The following is a 19,170-nucleotide window of genomic DNA, read 5'->3' on the forward strand; positions in this document are numbered from 1 at the left end:
CATGTTTTTCGGGTACGTCTAAGAGTCATTTTCAGGTATAGAAAATGAATGATCAAGTGTAAAATAGTGAGCAGTGAGTGATTTTTTTTTTCTTTGTCCTTTATTGATTGATTAACATTAAAACAAAGACTGCAGCAGGTTTATTAAGCTGTTGTCACTTTAAGAGCTGCACGGATCCAGTATACTGTTATACATGCATTTTCTTTCTCAACTGTTTATGTTTACTTAAGATATAACAGACTATGTTTACTAGGATACTCGCAGAGACCGGCATTTTTTGACGTGATTTTTTATGAAAATGTCCGTTCAAGCGCAAGAAGACATGAAAGGGCCATCGGGCAGTCCTTAGTGTTGAGCCATGCTTCATTAATGGCTTCATCACACACACTTGACTTCTATATCCTTGTGTCCTTTAAAATTAGCCATTTGCAACCCTTTAGGTGGCTGCAGTTTTAATTAACTTTTGTGCTCCTGCACCATGGCTACGGCACATTACATTCCATTCATGCATTTTACCGCCTTACTGACAGTTACATTAACACCTGTTTTGTCTTATTTTCTATTTCGTTAATAAAACTTGAGTTAATTTTGGGCAAACTTTTGTGTCGGCCTTCTTTGTTGCGGCCTTTTGAGCCACAGGCTGTAACAAAATGGGGGCTCGTCCGGGACGAACAAGACACTGGGTCGTCACAGTGAGAGAATATTCTTATATATTTCTATCCTATTTCTCGTTACTGATCATTTATCAATCTCTAAATCCATTAACAAATGAGACAGTGCTTCACAATTAGGATTTTATTTACAGCACATTAAAATGCACATGATTTGAATGAGGTTACATGATGACACCGAATGGAGTTGAAGAAACTGCAAGATCGCTACCTATAGCTTTATTTTTTTATTCCTCAATAATCAGAAATCCCATTCTGATTTCACCACATTTCTTTGTCATTTTGCACTAAATGCATCATATTTCACAGAGTATGACAGAATTATGACTTTGTGACATCATTGCTGTCAGCTATTAATGTTGCCATCCTTTGGACATTTCACAAAGAGCTCTTACATCGAAGATGCTAAAGGTGTATTTTCCAAAGAATGTGATTTTGTTCGTTGAACACAAGAGATTTTTCACTTCTTTCTAATTTTGTCTGGTTTTGAATTTCGATCCAAATAAAGCAATTTAAAATGACTCTCCCTCAGCAGATACTAGTCCTACGGTGTTCGAAATATCACAAAGAATGACAACTTGCAGGCCTCGTTAGTATAGAAAAATAAATGTTGCCTCAGTATTGCATAACGACATTAATCAAAACTCTCAAAATCCTCAAAGAATATAAATCATTGCTAAACCAAACGGTTTCTAAATCTAAATTAGTGTTAATGTTGCCACATCCAAAACATTTTTTTCTCTCTCTCTCTTTTGGAACGTATACAAGTATCGACAAAGATTTAGATGTGCACGCTAGTAGTCGAGGGCACTTCTTTCTGCAGCGGGTATTTAAATTACAGCTTATTAAATAATTAGTGGAAAGCCTGCAAGCACAAACCAGAAAAGCACCTTCTTTTCACTTCTTTCCACAGTCATACGGTCTGTCATGACAAAAACATACTCTGACCAAACATGTCAATTAGCCCATTACCACATGATTTTACTGAGGTAATGAGTTTATCTCTTTGTATTATGTCAGCTACAGGATTCGAAAGCGACAACTTAACATGGAAAATACGCATGAAGCAAATAGTTCAACAAAACTTGAAATGGATGGATCCATGAGTTGTCTTCAGGATTCCCAATTTAGTTTCCTGTAGTCTCAGACTCAACGGATTAAAAGTATCCAAAGTTTCCTCATCTTTTTGCAAGAGAAGATTGATGGAACTTCCCGGAATGATGACGATGATGACTCTTCAGTTTTTCTTTTTGTTGTTCAGTGCAAATCAATATTGAGCAGCTCAGCCAGGCAGTACACAAACAGATCAACACAGACATCGATGAAAAAATGAAGTAGAACTGAAAAAAAAAAAAACCGTTAGGACAGAACTGGGCTGTCGCTAAAGAAGATGGGCAATACATTCGTTTATGTCCATAGTAGTGCATAAGTCTTAGTAACAATACAATTAGGATGTTGAAAAGGGCAGCACTGTTTCCATTTGGGCAGTATTGTGCTTGGTTATATTAAGAACAAAAATTGTGTGTGTGTGTGTGTGTGTGTGTGTGTGTGTGTGTGTGTGTGTGTGTGTGTGTGTGTGTGTGTGTGTGTTGGAGGTACATAGGGGACACTTCACGCAAACAGCAAATTCGTAACGTTTTTTTTTTTTTTTTTTTCAGAATATACCTTTAAAGACACATTCATACATTCGTACTAACATACATACAGTACATACATGTTATATATACAAATACATATTGTTTCATTGGCTTTTTGTTTTATTACAAAAATCAATATATATATTATTACTATGTTGATACTGTTAATTCAGTCACTTAAATACTCAAAAAACGCATGCACTTTCTTTTGGTTGAATTGATTTCTCAGTATTGCACTCTTTGTTTTCATTCGCAAGCGGCCTTGGACTTCAGCACTCCCGCAATAAAACGGCGGGAGCACATAATACGTTATATTATAACGCATCATCCCGACGTTTGGTCTCTATATGCGTCCGCAGTTCTGAGAGAGCACTCTTTCAGCGTTTATAACGAATAAATCTGTTCCTGATGTAACAGTTTGTACGAGTACACATCTGGGGTAAAAGGGCATATACAATAGCTTAACTGGTTTGATAATTTCACAGACAGTTTCGTTTTTTATGTTCCTCGCTCCGTCCTTTCAGCTGGCCCTCAATTTCAGTTGGTTGCCACAATAACCATGGCCCCATCCTCCATCTCTTCTTCCTTCTCCTCCGGCGATTGGATGAAGCAGGATGTGACCTCGTAGGTCATGTGCTCAGCCATTGGCTGTGCTGGTGCTCTTCCTGGACTCATGACCCCAGCTGGGGTGGAGTCCTCTCGCTGTGTCAGGACGGAAATTACGGATGTCGGCTCGGGTTCAAGGGTAAGTGTTATGTCATCCTCCTTGAGAGAGAGATTAATTTTTTTTTAATGATGTTAACATAAAGTGGTGAATGATGTAGACATTAAATATCCTACCTTGACTTCCTCCTCCTCTTGCTGCTCCGGGATGCATTCGGTCTCCATGACAGATTCCTCGCCGTACACTTCCCCCATGCCCATATCAGCCGTGGACAAGCCCATGTGTCCCATCAACTCCACCTGATGGGGCTCCACCTGAGCCGCCGCCCACAGGTCAGCTAGTCTCGGGTGAGTGGGCAGACCCAAACTGTGAATAGTGCTGTTGGGCGTGGCTTGTAAGGAGTGCGAGGCGCTGTGCAGTCGATGTTCCAATGACTTCAAGAGAAAGCATGAGAAAAAGAATTGAGAATATGAAGTGATAATTGGTAAAACACTTCGATTTGACAAAGTACAAAAGTGCATACTGAACATCTTTTATGAGGGAGTGAACTACAATCCCAAGGAGCATAGCAAATTATGAAAATTATTTTTTTGTGTAAAACTATTGATTAAAATTGGTTATTTATTTATTTATTATTTATTATAAAAACAACATATTCTAAGTTTATTTACTGATGAGTTTGAGTCTTTTTTGCTCACCAAGGCTGCATTTATTTGATCAAACACAAAGTTAAACAGTATATTTTGAAATATAATCACAGTTTATAATAGCTGTTTACTATTTACAGTATTAAAAACAGTATTTAAAGATATTTAAAGGGTTAGTTCACCCAAAAATGAAAATTCTGTCAGTAATTACTCACCCTCATGTTGTTCCAACCCCGTAAGACCTTCGTTTATCTTCGGAACACAAATTAAGATATTTTTGATTAAATCTGAGAGCTGATCACTCCTCCATAGGCTTCTAAGTGATTGAAACTTGCTGGCCCAGAAAATTTATTAAAGACATCGTTAATATAGTCCAAGTGACTACAGTGGCTCAATCTTAAGTTTATCAAGCGACGAGAATACTTTTTGTGCGCAAAAACAAACAAAAATAACGACTTTATTCTACTATTCATTTCCTTCTCTCTGGGCCTCTAGTTGGTTCGCGTAGTGTTTTTGCGTAGCGCGTCTGTGTTGCACGTCATCACGCATCACACACATGACAAGCGTCGACCAATAGTGAGCCTACGTGGTGACGTGCAACACAGACGCGCTACGCAAAAACACTACGTAAACTAACTCGAGGCTCAGAGAGAAGGAAATGAATAGTAGAATAAAGTCGTTATTTTTGTTTGTTTTTGCGCACAAAAAGTATTCTCGTCGCTTGATAAACTTAAGATTGAGCCACTGTAGTCACTTGGACTATATTAACGATCTCTTTAATAACTTTTCTGGGCCAACAAGTTTCAGTCACTTAGAAGCCTATGGAGGAGTGATCAGCTCTCAGATTTAATCAAAAATATCTTAATTTGTGTTCCGAAGATAAACGAAGGTCTTACGGGGTTGGAACAACATGAGGGTGAGTAATTACTGACAGAATTTTCATTTTTGGGTGAACTAACCCTTTAAGCAAATTTCCGCTGCCATTATTCCAGTCTTCAGTCAACATTATCAATGTTGAAAACAGTAATGCTGCTTAATATTTCAGGATTTTTAATGATTTAAAAGATCAGGATTTATTTAAAATAGAATATTTATGTAACAATGTAAATATTGTAATGTCACCTTTGGTTGTCATCCTCACTGAATAAATAATTTCTTTAAAAAAAAAATCTTGCTGACCCCAAACTTTTGAACGGTAGTATTCTGCAAACTTCAAGCTAACTAAAGAAGCTAAATGACAAATGTTTAATTTGACTATTTGCAACTTGTTGCAACTGTTTTATAATATATGTGCCATAAAGTTTTAATGAGCTAGTCATATAGTCGATAGTTGTGATATTTACATATAATGACATTATAAAGTGAATCTGTAGTATTTCTAATCCGGAACTGAATTGTGTTTTGAATTGTTTTCCTACAGTAAGATGTTCCAGATTCATCACATGCAAGACATGACAGTTGCACTCCGTCACCCTTTTCAGTCATGGTCAGTGCTGTTCTCAAAATAGCGAGACCACCGACAGCTCCATCCCGTAGACCAGGGTTTTTTTTTAATCCTGGTTCTGGGGACCCAACGCTTTGCCTATTTTGTATGTCTCTCTAATTTAACACACTCAGTTCAGTACATGGAGCACTTTCCTAATGAGCTGGTGTGTTTAATAAAGGAGACATATAAAATGTACAGAACGGTGGGTCCCCAGGACCATGATTTAAAAGCCTTTGACAACCCCCGGCTACAAGAGATCAAGTTGTAGTACTCCACATAACTCTGTAGTGTTCCTCTGAGCATGTTAACATGACAGCGTGTGCTTTCTGACCTGTTGGTACTGCATGAGCTGCTGCTGCTGGTACTGCTGATACTGTTGGAACTGCTGTAGGTTGTTCTGTTGCTGCAACGTCAACTGCTGCTGCGTCAGATAGTGGGTAGAGCCGTCAAAACCCTCACCCGAAGCCCCGCCCCCCATGATGTAAGAGCCGGCGGCGGGAGAGGCCATGCCCGAGGGCTCGTTGCTGATTGGCTCCCACGCATCAGAGGAGGAGAGACAGTAAAGGCCTTGGGAGACGTAAGTGTGAGGCCACACGTCTGCAGAGGAATGATGCAACGGCTGGTCTGAAGGACAGAGGTGAAAATGAAGGAGAGAGACGAAAGGTCGTAAGGTGAAGTGGAGAATTCAAATGCAGATGGAACCAAAGTGGTTTCTGAGAGCATTTCTTTTTATGTACTAATCCAGGGATTCCTAAACTACGTCACATTCTACATTTTATTTGAAGGTGTCCGTGTTACAGTGTAATTATACATACAAGTACTGAGTAATACTAATTATCTACATGTACTTACTATAGGGTTAGGTTTAGCATGAGGGTTTGGTTTAGGGTTAGTTGCATGTAATTATGTATAATTTATAGTTATTACTATAGTAACTACATGTAACACATGTAACAAAAACACTGTAAAATAAAGTGGGTTATACTTTATTTGAAGGTGTCATTGTTACAGTGTAATTAAATATTTAAGAACTGAGTAATATTAAGCAACTACATGTACTTACTATAGGGTTAGGGTAGGATTAGGATTTGGTCGAGGGTTAGTTGCATGTAATTATGCATAATTTAATGTTATTACTATGGTAAGTACATATAATTATGTAACAAGGACACTGTAAAATGTTACCATAAAGTGTTACCAGATTATACAAGATAGATAGATAGATAGATAGATAGATAGATAGATAGATAGATAGATAGATAGATAGATAGATAGATAGATAGATAGATAGATAGATAGATAGATAGATAAATAGATCTTTTCCTTTTCTAATACCATTTCCAAAACTATAACAATCATGATTTTTCATCGTTACAATACTCCCGCTACATTAAATCCTCATTATTTTGACATAATCAGGCTGAAGAGATCCATTTTGTTTGGTGTTACACTGCAACCTGGCTTCTTATAGCTCTGACAGCTGAACCTCAGGAAAGCCGCTGCTTCGCGATTCTCCCCCATTGCCTTTGGGCCTGCAGCTATCAGGCATCTCTGACACATTTCCACACACTAAATAAAGTGGTGGCAATGCGCTCTAGACCTGTCAAACGGACTCCAAGGCACATCAGTCAAGGCTGGGTAAACAATATAAATAAAATCTGCTGAAACATCTAAGAGCTAACATCAGTGAAACAAAGAGGTTTGGTTATGAGTCAAAAAATCCAAACAGTTCTTACTGCAAGAGCGGTTGAATATTCACAAGGTTTTAAACTGCCAGTGAAATAATCATGCAAGCATGAGCTTAAGAAGTGTGTGCTTGTAATATCTGAGCCGTAGCTTAAAAGATTGTTCTATTCATCTGTAGTCAAGCAAAATGACAAATCGTTGATGTAGCATAACAGAAAACATAGTGCCTTATTAAAACAATGTCTGTATTCTGTTCCGGCACAAGGTGGTAATTCTGAATGACCTCACCTCTGCTAGTGATGCTCTCCTGGTTAACCTCACTGAGGTGAGCCACGCTGCCCTGGTTGGAGTCCACACAGAAACTGTCTCCGTCCATAGAGGTCCAGGCTAAGAGTGTGGCCTCAGAGATGGCAAACTGCTGCAAAATGCCTGCAAAAAGTAGGATAATGAAATATATTGGATAAACATTTTAAATATTTACATATTCATAGCAGTTTTGTGGGGCAGCACAGTGAGCGTCGCCTCACAGCAATAAGGTCCCTGGCTCAAGTCCCAGCTGAGCCAGAAGTCCTTTCTGTGTGGAGCTTTTATGTTCTCCCTGTGTCTGCGTGGGTTTCCTCGGGTTTCCCCCACAATCCAAAAACATGCGGTAGCCTATAGGTGAATTGGAGACGCTAAAATTGTCCATAGAGGTGAATGCGTGTGAGTCCCAAGTCATGTTGGGGAAAGACCTGGAAACCTATCCCGGAAAAATACTGCCAACTTGTGCCAAGAAAATTCATGGTCAGTCTCTCGCGTATGGCAAGAGATGGCCATGGAATCACCAAGAGTCGGATATGACTGGAATTGTCAATGAGAGAGCAAGGATGCATTCAATTGATGAAAAGTAAAAGTAAAGAAAAATATACATCTGTCACGTTTATATCTTATTTAGTTTCATTATCATGTCCTGTTTACTTCACGTGCTGTCTCTGTTTTACCTTAGTTCTAGTTTACTGTTGGTCTCTATGGTTACTGGTTAGTTTTCACCTGTTCCTTGTTGTTTCCGTTAATGATCCTCTCTGTGTATATGAGCCCTTAGATTACTCGGTTCTGGGTCTTTTGTTAATATGTATGGTTCTGTGATATTATTATATGTTCTCTTCTCATGTGACAGACGAGACTTCTTTCAAAGACATTTCTAATATAACATGTTCCAAAAAAAAAAAAAAAAAACCTTATTTGATTTTCTGAAAGTTCTTGTTAGTAAAATATACAATAGGCTATTATAATTTAATATCCCTGAAAACTATTTATTTACATCAAATACATCTTTAAAGGGCCCATGATGTTGTGCTAATAATACAAAGACAATTGGAAGTAATTTAATGCAAAAAGAAGCAAAACTGCATGAGACTGAATACTATTGAATACTAGCACTGTTACGATATTTGGGTAACACTTTAGTTTAGGGTCCAATTCTCACTATTAAATAGTTGCTTATTAGAATGCATATTAGGATATTGATTGTTTATTAGCAGCCTACTTATAAAGCCCATATTAATGCCTTATTCTGCATTACCATATTCTATATCCCTAATACCAGGGTGAGACTCCCTGAAAGCCTCAAAAGCAAAATTTGAAGGGGGTCTCAAATTTTGTCAAAAAGATAAAAAATAAAATATTTTATTGTCACCAGTGTTTATTTCGTTAACGAAAAGTATGATGAAAAATGTACGTTGACGACCTTTTTTCCCCTAAGACGATGAGACACGACACCCACGTCATTAAACGATAACTGTGACTATATCAACACATGCAATATCGTTGACCAAAAAATAAAAAAACAAACAAAAAAATAGACTGAAATGTGTTTAAAAAAAATAAAAACTTGACCAAAACCACTTATTTTTGTCGAATAAAGGAGGAGACAACACAAGCACACGCGCGCATGGTTTTTACGTTTTTACGATCGTTCATGCTTACGGTTGCCAGATTTCAATAATTTAAACACCAGTCAGAGCTTTTCTGTTAAAAGGGCACGTTTTCTACCCGGTCTTTTCAATAGTATCTGGCAACCATGCGCGCGTGCTTTACACTGCTGAAGAAGCGTGGATATTCTGAAAACACGTACAATTAAGATGGAGTTCCGCGATCTTCATTTGAGATTTTCTACTTAATTAAATAAGTGTCATTCAGTCGGTCTGTGTTCTGTCACGAGCCGCTTGCGCTGTTTGTGTGACTAAATCTGCGAACAAAATGCAGGCTGATATTGTCACACCACGATTGGTCATACCGCAGGCTCTCATTTGCAAGTGCACTGATTAGGTGCCAGTCTCCGATAGGCTATACCTGGCATTTATTCAGTTGATTGCTATTGTAATTGCGCCAGATTGGTGCCAATTATTGTCATGTCTGCATTGTAATGCACAACTTTACCTCTCCTTATTATAAAACAACATGCATCCAAACAACTTTAGCCAATGCAACCTCCTATGTCAGTGTTGCTTTACGAATAGGCCTACTATAGCATATTGGATGATAATAAATTGTTAAGTGTGTGCGTGTGTGTGTGTTGTCATGTAGCCTATAGACTGATTGTCTTGGCTTGCATCCATGAAATATTGTAATGTTATAGGCCTACTGCATATTGAGAAAATTTAGATCGGTATTGCACAACAATCGGGAGATGGGGACCCCACCGAATATTGATGGGTATGTCGCACACTGCCTAATACACAATACCTAAACTTAACTCCCTTACTAACTATTAATAAGCAGTAGGAGTTTATTGAGTCAATAGTTATTAACTATAAAGTGAGTCGCCTAATAATAGTATTGTACCCTACTCTAAAGTGTGACCGATATTGCATGTGATTTTAATGAGCAATTTGCACTTTTCAGTCATCTCAACATCTTCAGTCAAACATCTCACCCGCTGCCATTCGTGCCTCTTTTTCTCCGTCACTCAAGTCACTGTAGGCATCATTTTCAAGCCGTCTCTCCCTCTCGCGGTTCAGGTTGGAGCGGCCCGCTCCTCCTTCCGGCCCTGCAGATGGTATACCCCAGCTCTGCCACTCAATCATATGGGCCACGCGACCCTGGGCCATAGCAGTGGGCTTGGTCACTTTGTCCTTCATTGATCTGGAAACCCCTGAAGAGAGAAAAACACAAATCAGCATCTGCACAGACTCTACATGGAGCTGCAGAGAGGGGCGAATGAAGGCGGCCAGGCAGTGCATTATGGGATATGTGTCTTTTGATTAATCACCTATAGTAAACTAGTGCAAGGCACTGTGCATGATAACAACTGAATGAGTGATTATGAATGAGCTACAGCCTGTTGATTTGATCGATCACGAGGCGTGAGAGAGATGCGATTGGTTGACCATCTTTAGAAATACATTATTCACAAAACTAATGAATTACATGAGATTCATAAGCTTTTATGCATGTATGAATAATTAGAGACAAAAGAGAAACGTCTAAACATTTCCTTTAAACAAAATGGCTCATTAACATGCAAATTTCTCATCTGAACGAGACGCATTAGTTTAAAACATAAGCCTCTGAATGCAAGAGAGCTTAAAAACAAGGTAGTCTGAGGGTAAACTCGTTGATGGTTGTGTTTTTTCTCAAGGCTGCTGACAATGATAAAAACCCCATCTGATGAAGTGACTGCCTCTCTTTAAATACTCTGATAAATCACCTCCATTTGTTCCTGGGGAAAACAATCTAATGGTATCACTTGAGCACTTCACCCCATTTTCAAGCATTTAAGAAAAACAAGAGAAATACAAAAGATACAGGACATGAAACCAAGAGATATTCAGATACCTACGTTTCCAGAAACCTGTTGTGACAATGAGCAGTATCTATAAAAAACAACACCACAACACACTACTGTCCAACAATTTACTTCACAAAAGAGCACTACACCTCACATAACCACAAAACACACTACAATACACAGCTGGCGTCACACTGAAAGACTGCGTTTCCCAGCAGCAAGCTTGTGAAGATGAATAGTGCACTTACGTCAGGAGGTTTTTTTATTTTTTGTGAACTCTTGTTGGATCTGACTGGGGATTTCATCAATGGCTAAAGAGGCCATTGACATGCACTAATTAATGGAGGAGGCAGGTGGTGAAACTGGAAAGGGAGGGGGGGGGACCCACAGGGGCAGCCATGTTGGCTCCAATCACCATCTCCTCCTCTGGAGCCAACATGGGGTCGGTTACCAGCTACCGAGACAGACACACACCTGACACACCTGTCAGAGAGGACTTAGCCAGAGCTCCAATCCCATAGGCGTTGGAGTTCCGCTTCAGACGGGGCAAAATGGAGGTGGTGTCCTCCACGGACAGCTGGTGAAAGAAAGAAAGAAAGAAAGAAAAAGAAAGAAAGAAAGAAAGAAAGAAAGAAAGAAAGAAAGAAAGAAAGAAAGAAAGAAGCATTAGAGAAGCAGCAAAAGTTTGGGAAGTGGGAGTAAAAATTGATTAAAGCAATAAGCCACGAAAATCACTGTAACACACGGCCTCATTTGGCTTATTACTTTCATTATACACTGGCAATGGCAATGAGAAAGGACACCAAGACCAAGGCTCAATTAATAATTACATTTATTCATCATAATTTATAATAAACAATCCTCCTGTCAAGTAAAATAGTTAATTAGCTTAACTGTGGACTGTTTATGATTGCTGGCAGCAGCTTAAACTAAAAGCACATAAAAGGGTTAGTTCGCCAAAAAAGGAACATTTTGTCATCATTTGCTCACCCTCATGTCGTATTGGTCACGATTTTGAATACAATGAAATTCAATGAGAATTGAAGCTGTGAAACTTCAAAATGACAAGAAATTAATCATAAGCTCGCTCCATACAACAGTTTTTCTGAGACTTCTGAAGCTATTCAATAACTTTGCATGGAAACAGACTAAAATTTAAAGTCAGCAAGAATCAGAAGATGTGATAGTCTTGTCTACCTTATTGTGACGTATATCAAGTACAACGGCTTTTCGAACAAGAAAAAATGTAGGGTGGGACTTGATTTTGTTTATCAGGAATTGATTGGATGGTTGTGGTTTGCTATTGATCGATCTCATGTGATTGACAGGTTGTCCTGCCCTCGCATCAGAAAACACGTCATCAGAGAAGAGAGAGATGTCACTGCAAGAGGGAAGGGAAGTCATTTTGATTGTTGATTGTTTTATTTTTTTATTTTTTTGCCATGACTTTACCATATTACCAAACTCACATTTGCCCTATTTCTCCTTTATTTGAAAAATAATGATGTTCAGTTCATGAGCAAACCATTCTTTTGAGTCTTTACAATTAATCATTTTATTCAGTTCACAATGATTTGGTCACAACGGTTAACAGCGTAAATTCAGTTCATACAAAACTATCATATGGCTTCAGTAAACGTGAAATTTAGTGCACACACAGTGTAAATCATACAGAGTCATACACAGCACCTTTAAGATACTAAAGTCAGCAAACTCTAGTTGGCATTTACTGTAATTGCTTGGGTAAAAAACAAATACATGATGCAAAATTGTTCCTTTTGTGTTCCATGGAAGAAAAAAAACTCATACAGATCTGTAATTAAACATTTTTAATTTGTTCTAAATACTCATAAAAGTTCATTTGATTGAACTAATTTGTTAGCCTGGGTTTCCCCATGCTGCCTTGCGCCCAGTGCAATTTTATTCACGCTGCTAGGCAGCCTGGATTCCATGGACCAGATTTTCGCCTCAGCGAGGGGACCAATCACAGAACGGGGAGTGAGCAGCAAGACGATGACGACCTCTCGGATAAACTCGGTGGTTCTTTCGATAAAAACATGTCTGTAGAGTGTCCATATATACCTTCTACCCTCATGTTTGTCTTGCACAAACGGAAATAGTCGCAGAACGCCATTGTGTACACAAATCTCTGACCCATCGTCTTCTTCCTCGCCGAATTTCTGTCGCTCTACATACGTCATCTGGTATAATTGAAACGATTGGCTATGAGCTACGTACAGGCGCATTTGATAGACATTCGTAGCGCCCAATAAACTGCTCTTGGCATTCGTAAACCACGCCTCAAATACGAGAAAATGAACATGAGACGAGGTCTGACGTTAGCCAGGCTACTAATTTTTATAATTTAAGTTGGCCCTACTCAAACCAATTAATTATTTTAAGCATTAGGGTTTACAGTGACCCCACTCATGATTTTAAACTTTTTCGTGTCTTGAAAAAAGCTATTCCTAACAAGCTGTTAAATGGGACTACAGAGGTTGCCAGGGACAACAAATGTCATCACACCAAACAGATAAACTCATCTACTCACTAGTCTGCTTTTACAGCCTTGAAATATTGGTGGTGATGTTGAAGTCATGCGACTGTAGTGTAGTTCACTTATAGCCTGATTAAGTTTTTACTTAAGCGATTGTATTTAGGCTTCAAAATATGGAAGCTTGTTTCCGCCACTGAATATAAACTCACAATTGCGAGAAATAAACGCGCAATTCTGACTGTTCTGACTGTCTTCGAGTTTATGACACTCTGCAAGTTTATATCTCACAATTCTGACTTTATAACACGCAATTGCGACTTTATAACACAAATTACGACTTTATATCACGCAATTCTGACTTTATAACACAAAATTGTGACTTTAAATCACGCAATTCTGACTTTATAACACACAATTGTGACTTTATATCACGCAATTGTGAGAAAAAAAAACGTAGAATTGTGAGTTAAAAAGTAGCAATTACCCTTTTTATTTTTTATTATGTGGCGGAAACAAGCTCCCATATCAAAAAGACAGGGTATAGTTGTAATACCTCTTTGCTTCAGCACCTGTAACTCACTGAATTTTTGAGCTTGAGTGCTCAAACTTGTATACAAAGTACCCAAATTTGTTCACTACAAAAGGCACCAATTCAAACCTCCTGAAGAATATCACAGCCCTTGTGAGTCGATGTCAAATACATGGTTTGCCTTTGTTACAACATACCCCAGGGTACAGTAGTTTGTAACACACGTTGGGGTAAGTTGTAACAATTAGACAAAAGAAGCAAAAATAGTGGCCACACCATGCAATATGCTTTAAAAAAAAAGAAAATTGTAATGAAAAACCGTGGCCAAATTGTAAACAAAACGCCATCATTGCAGCACTCTATTCAGCTAATGTGCAGTCACATTATCTATTTTAAAACAGCTTCAAACGTGATTCATCCAGACTTTTGTTAGACTTATTCATGACCGCATTTCTACTGTCAAAAACAGTATAGCAAGTAAAATTTGATTTGACACTTCCTGATTCATCTGGTGGCATTAACTGTCCTTTTTTCATTTTAGAATGAGAGTAGATGTCACTAACTCCATGTGAACCACATTGTGTTATCATCTCTCACATCCAGTGCCACCTACAATTCACAAAACAGGCCGAATCTCAGATAACATGACGTGGCCTATCGAAGACAGCTGGCGGACAGCTCAAACCCCCAGAGAAACCTGCCAGTGATGAAACACTGTGGAGTCACAGCAGATATTTAAGATTTGCAGTTTTTGATTTATATTAATACAAACCTTTTAGTACTTTTCAACCATCATACTATTATGACATTTTTCTTCACAACATTAGCATCGTACCTGTTCGTTTAAAGTTATTTGGTCTTAAATAATGTTTAGCACAAAAACGTGATTTATACATTGTCCGTGGAACTTTTTTTTTCTGAAACGTTTTAGTTGGATGTTCGTCTAACATTTTTTGAATGTTATTATTTGTTTCAGAATGTTTAGAGAACATTCAAATGTAACATTCCCATAATGTTTGCAAAATTGTAAAATGCAATGTTCCCCTAACGTTCATACAACACTTTTTAAACGTTTGTATTTTATGGTTTCACTTTATTTTGATGGTCCCTTTAACACATTCTGCTGACTATAAGTAAAGTTGCACCTACATGTACTATCATTAGAGTATTAGTAGAGTATTAGTGGACTGGTAGGGTTAGGGTTAGAATAAGTTGCAAAGATACAGAAAAATATAGTATATATATATTATATAGCATAGCATATATACTATACAGAAAAATAAAGTATAGTCAATAGAATGTCTGTTGGAGAACCATCATAATAAATAGTAAATATTAAGCAGAAATGCTCTAATGAGTGCTGGTTGACATGTAATTGCAAAGTTACTCATAGTCAACTAAATGTTCAAAAGGGACCATTAAAATAAAGTGTTACCTTAGTTATTTCAGAGAACATTCAGTATGGGAATGTTATCAAAATGTTTCTACAACATTTGTGTTAGCTGGGCAGAGAGTAATATGATATAGATTGTTATATTGATTAAAAATTATAAAGGAGAAATAAAACATGAGACACAGAAAGTATAGTATTAAACGCAAAATTGTGTATATCTGACTTACATTGATTCCTTCCCAGGAAAACTCGCCATGTCCTTGCTAGAAGAAATTAATTGAAGAATAGATGGGAAAGATACAGTAAAAGAGAAGAAAAGGCATGCTTTCAGTTAGCAGGAAACAGCAGAAGGCTGAACATCAAGCCAAGTACAGAACACTAGATCTGGAAGAACAACAGATAAACAGAAAGCAGGAGAAGGAGGCGAGATGCTGTTCATCTGTCACGAACTGTTGTCCAGACCAAGATATATCTTTGTATAAGCCCTTGTTGCGATATATACAGCTAACATGGTGTAAAATATTCATGAATGAAGTACCACCTAGTGTATCCATGTTGATATCTGCCTTAGAAGTCTTTACATGAGGACAACAGCAAGAGGAGATGGAGGCGACTTTGATGAGTAGCGCTGGAGTAAGTAATCCTAGACAACCCAAACATCCAGTGAGCGATCGATCGCATTTACACCGCACCCAGCGCAGCGAGACAAACACCGGTGCCAGTACGAACAGCAGTAGCCGCTCATTGTTCATTAAGAGAGAAATCAATATGAAAGGTCAAATGGAGGTCAGTGTCAGAAAGGCATTGGCGTGCCGTGGGGCAAATGTCTGCCCCTTGGAAACTCTGAACAAACTACCGGCACGGTTCGGCTGTTCAGGGGTCGATCGATTTGTTTCCCACCATCTTAGTCTTTATGGGCGCTTCTGTTACATAAACTGTGGAGCTGGCTCCTAAAAATACATTTTTGAGGCTGGCTTGCAATTACGGCAGCCACCTACAATTTTTCTGTGGGGGGCGGATACAGCTAAATGAAAATTAACATCAGTAAATTAGTTTTCTTTTCCACTGCAGTGAGAAAGCAATTAATGTTTTGCTTCACATTTTAAGGGGACACCTTTTAAAGGCCTTTCAGATAGGATTTGATTTCAAAACAGCACTTAGGTCACAATCATTAACCTTTTTATAACTAAAAAGGACGTGCCTATGTGGACATAGCAGAAATCACATGCTCTGGATGTGTCTCGAAACTTGGGTTGGTTCTAGACCCTTTTTAGGGGAGCTTCAGCGCCCCTGTCTGTCGTCTCAGCCCCCCTAAAACTATAATCACCTTTGAATGATCAGGCCAGTGCTGCTTTTTCGGTTGTTTTTTTTTAAGATTGCCAATATAAACATTCACGTGATTTTCAGACACTGCGAAAGAGAACTCAATGCAGAACTCGCACGTTGTGTGATAGATCGTTTCAGCGCAGTCGCACACACACCCGAAGCGCGCACTTTCACGTCTTTATGAGCAAATACACATAGAATTATGTCAAAATGCCCATCTTTATGATTATCCACGTAGATACAGTCTTAAGTGAACATAAACAGTTAAGAAAATATCTGTTGTCTGTCAATATAACATCCATGCATTAGGTCTTAAAGGCCCTGTTTACACCTGTATTAAAATGCGTTTTGGCCGATCGGATCACAAGTGGATGAATCTCATTTGACCGGATTGGTTTCATAGTGTAAATGCTCATGTGATCGAATGTGTTTAAACAGCCACAAAAGACTGCCTACTCTCCGTCTACTGACCTAATGCGTGAACATTATGGGCACTCTAGCCAGACGGGATTTAAACTTTGCATTAAGACCCCAGTTTGGCTTGAAGATGAAAAACCCAAGCACAATGTTCCCTCACTATTCCTGATTTCTAACGCACTCGCAGCGTTCGGCATGATCTTGCAGCTATCAGGGCAGAAACGAAAGTCGAGAATTGTGAATCTAAAATATTGGCATCATAAGGTTACATTGGTCAGAACAACAAATCTTTAGGCAGGGCAAGTAAATATCTGAGCTAAAAAAAAATTTTTGTGTTGTCAATATTTTTTGTTTTTTTGTCATTTTAACTTAAATTACATTAAACTGACTTAAAATGAGTTATAACTTATAAAAAGAAGTTGAAAATTTATGAAACTTATTTTGATGAGTTAAATCAATGTAAAAACATAAGTTGTCATAACTTATTGATCATATAATTTTTTTTACAGTGTAGCCTAGTTGACAGTAATACTTGTCAAAGTAGCCTAGGTGTACCCATTTGAACTATAAAGCAGAAAGACTGGAATCATTAAATCATTTATAAACATTTGTAAACATCACGGTGCGTGATTCTGTAGTTCGCTTTAAAACACGAATAGCACGATCGCTTCCGGGTTTAGTCTCAGCCCGCTCACTCACATCCGGTGCTGCGCTGTAAGCCGTGTTTACATTCTGTGCTGTGAAGATAATGGCAAACTACACTCGCTGTTTACAAGAACTGCCCAAGGTTAACGTTAACGACGTCAACACCATTGTGAGGCAGTTTGCTGTCACGCCTAAGAGCAAGAGAGAAAAGGGCTTTAAATTATATATTTCAAGCTACATTGACAACTTTGAGGGTGAGTACGTTAGCTGCTAACGTTATTCTCTCATATGCGAAATTCAACTAAAGTTAGCGAATCGGTTTGTAAAATCGTTTTATCCGTTTCTGACAAGTTCAAACCGGTGTTTGTATTATTTGATCTATTATTTTGATTATTTGATCAATATTAGTTAAACGTATAGTTTTAAGTACATTTGAAAATTGCTTGTTATGTTATGCGATGTAACTGTTACATACAAATTGTGCAATATGATTGTTACTGACTACGAGTAATTTCTCAGTTTCCAGTAAAGATCAGTTCTATCAAATCATCTTTTTTAAAGTGACGACTGCAGACCCTTGTATGAGATGTAATGATAAATCTCTCACGTCGAATGTTGTGTATCCACTTTCTGCGTGTTTCTTCGTCCACAGGAAAAGTGTGGAAACTCAGTACAGAATTAAACTTTGAGGAGGCCTCACATAACGGGACACAACAATGTTCAGCCGAACTACTGTCTTCCCGCCGTTGATATGTAAATTTTCTGGAAGCCATCACTAAAATAACTATACAATAATATATATATATATAATACTTAAATTATAAAACGCTGTTTGATTTTGCCGCTAGAAACCATATAGAACGCGCTATGCGGAAGTAGAGACGCTGGTTGAGATTTTACCGGAAATACGTCAGCAGCGTTCGTGCATAGAGCCTATTCTGTCATATTCTGTGATTGCTTCTGAAGAGTGAAATACAGTGTGAAATACAGACTGAACGGAACGTCAAAACATCCCACATGGCCAGATGATACACAAACTACGTTTCTTGGCTGGATAAAGCAAACTAGCATGTCACTAGTAAAGTTTTGATGGATGAGGTTTGCAATCAAGGCAAAGACAATGGCGGTGATGTACAGGAGTTGTATGCGTGACTGAGTCCATTGTATTGATGAGCAAACGAATCATGTGTGCGCTCTCGATGCACTGATCACAGATTGTATGCACAGACACATTTCAGTAAATTCAAGTTTCCACACACATTCAGGATCAATTTAGATTTTCGTGTATGTTGCTGTGTTTAGTAACTCTGAATGAATCTGTGTACTGTATGCAGTCAGGTTAAGGTGGTGGTTTAGTTTTTTTTTTTTTTTTTTTTTTTTGCCATTTCTGATGTGGTCCTGTTCGGTATGGCAACCTGACTTGTTTAAAATGCAAACAAGCTCTTTGCTGTTGCACTGTACACATACTGTAACTGTCACCAGCTGGAGTGCCCTTAAGATCCACCAGAGGGCACTCCACATCAGACTACTGTCATTCCCTCACAAACTACATTTCCCATAACTCACTGCCCGGACTCATCATCCCTGATTGCATCCACCTGTGTCTCATTACCTGGTCAGTCTCAGCCTATTTAAACCATGTACACTCATTAATTCCCTGCAAAGTCTTGTTTAGTGTCTCTACTGCATTTCTGAGCGTGTTTGTATCCTGTTTCTCCCGTGTCTTGATTCTCTGCCTGTCCCCTCGGATTTCTCTCTTTGCCTCAGCCCTGATCTGTTATTGTTCGGATTGTTTGTGTATGA

The 19,170-nt window shown here is 38.4% G+C and overlaps 1 protein-coding gene across 4 annotated transcripts in view; it reads right to left on the bottom strand.

The window, feature by feature from the left end:
- Nucleotides 1–1,122: 1,122 nt before the first annotated feature.
- Nucleotides 1,123–19,170, bottom strand: part of fam131ba (family with sequence similarity 131 member Ba) — a 31,069-nt gene continuing 13,021 nt past the window's right edge. Inside the window, exons 3-9 of one of the 4 annotated variants that reach the window (XM_079879574.1) lie at nt 15,207–15,242; nt 11,044–11,137; nt 9,706–9,924; nt 7,080–7,220; nt 5,437–5,729; nt 3,149–3,406; nt 1,123–3,073 (exon numbers count right to left, since the gene is read on the bottom strand). In XM_079879574.1, the coding sequence (XP_079735700.1) occupies nt 2,846–3,073; nt 3,149–3,406; nt 5,437–5,729; nt 7,080–7,220; nt 9,706–9,924; nt 11,044–11,137; nt 15,207–15,242 (1,269 nt within the window). In that variant the 3' untranslated portion in view covers nt 1,123–2,845. Of the gene's footprint in view, nt 3,074–3,148; nt 3,407–5,436; nt 5,730–7,079; nt 7,221–9,705; nt 9,925–11,034; nt 11,138–15,206; nt 15,243–19,170 lie in introns of all 4 variants that reach the window. The other 3 variants (XM_079879573.1, XM_079879575.1, XM_079879576.1) reach the window with 3 other exon arrangements.

Source organism: Squalius cephalus (assembly GCF_949319135.1).
Source record: "Squalius cephalus genome assembly, chromosome: 8".
Classification (NCBI taxonomy): domain Eukaryota; kingdom Metazoa; phylum Chordata; class Actinopteri; order Cypriniformes; family Leuciscidae; genus Squalius; species Squalius cephalus.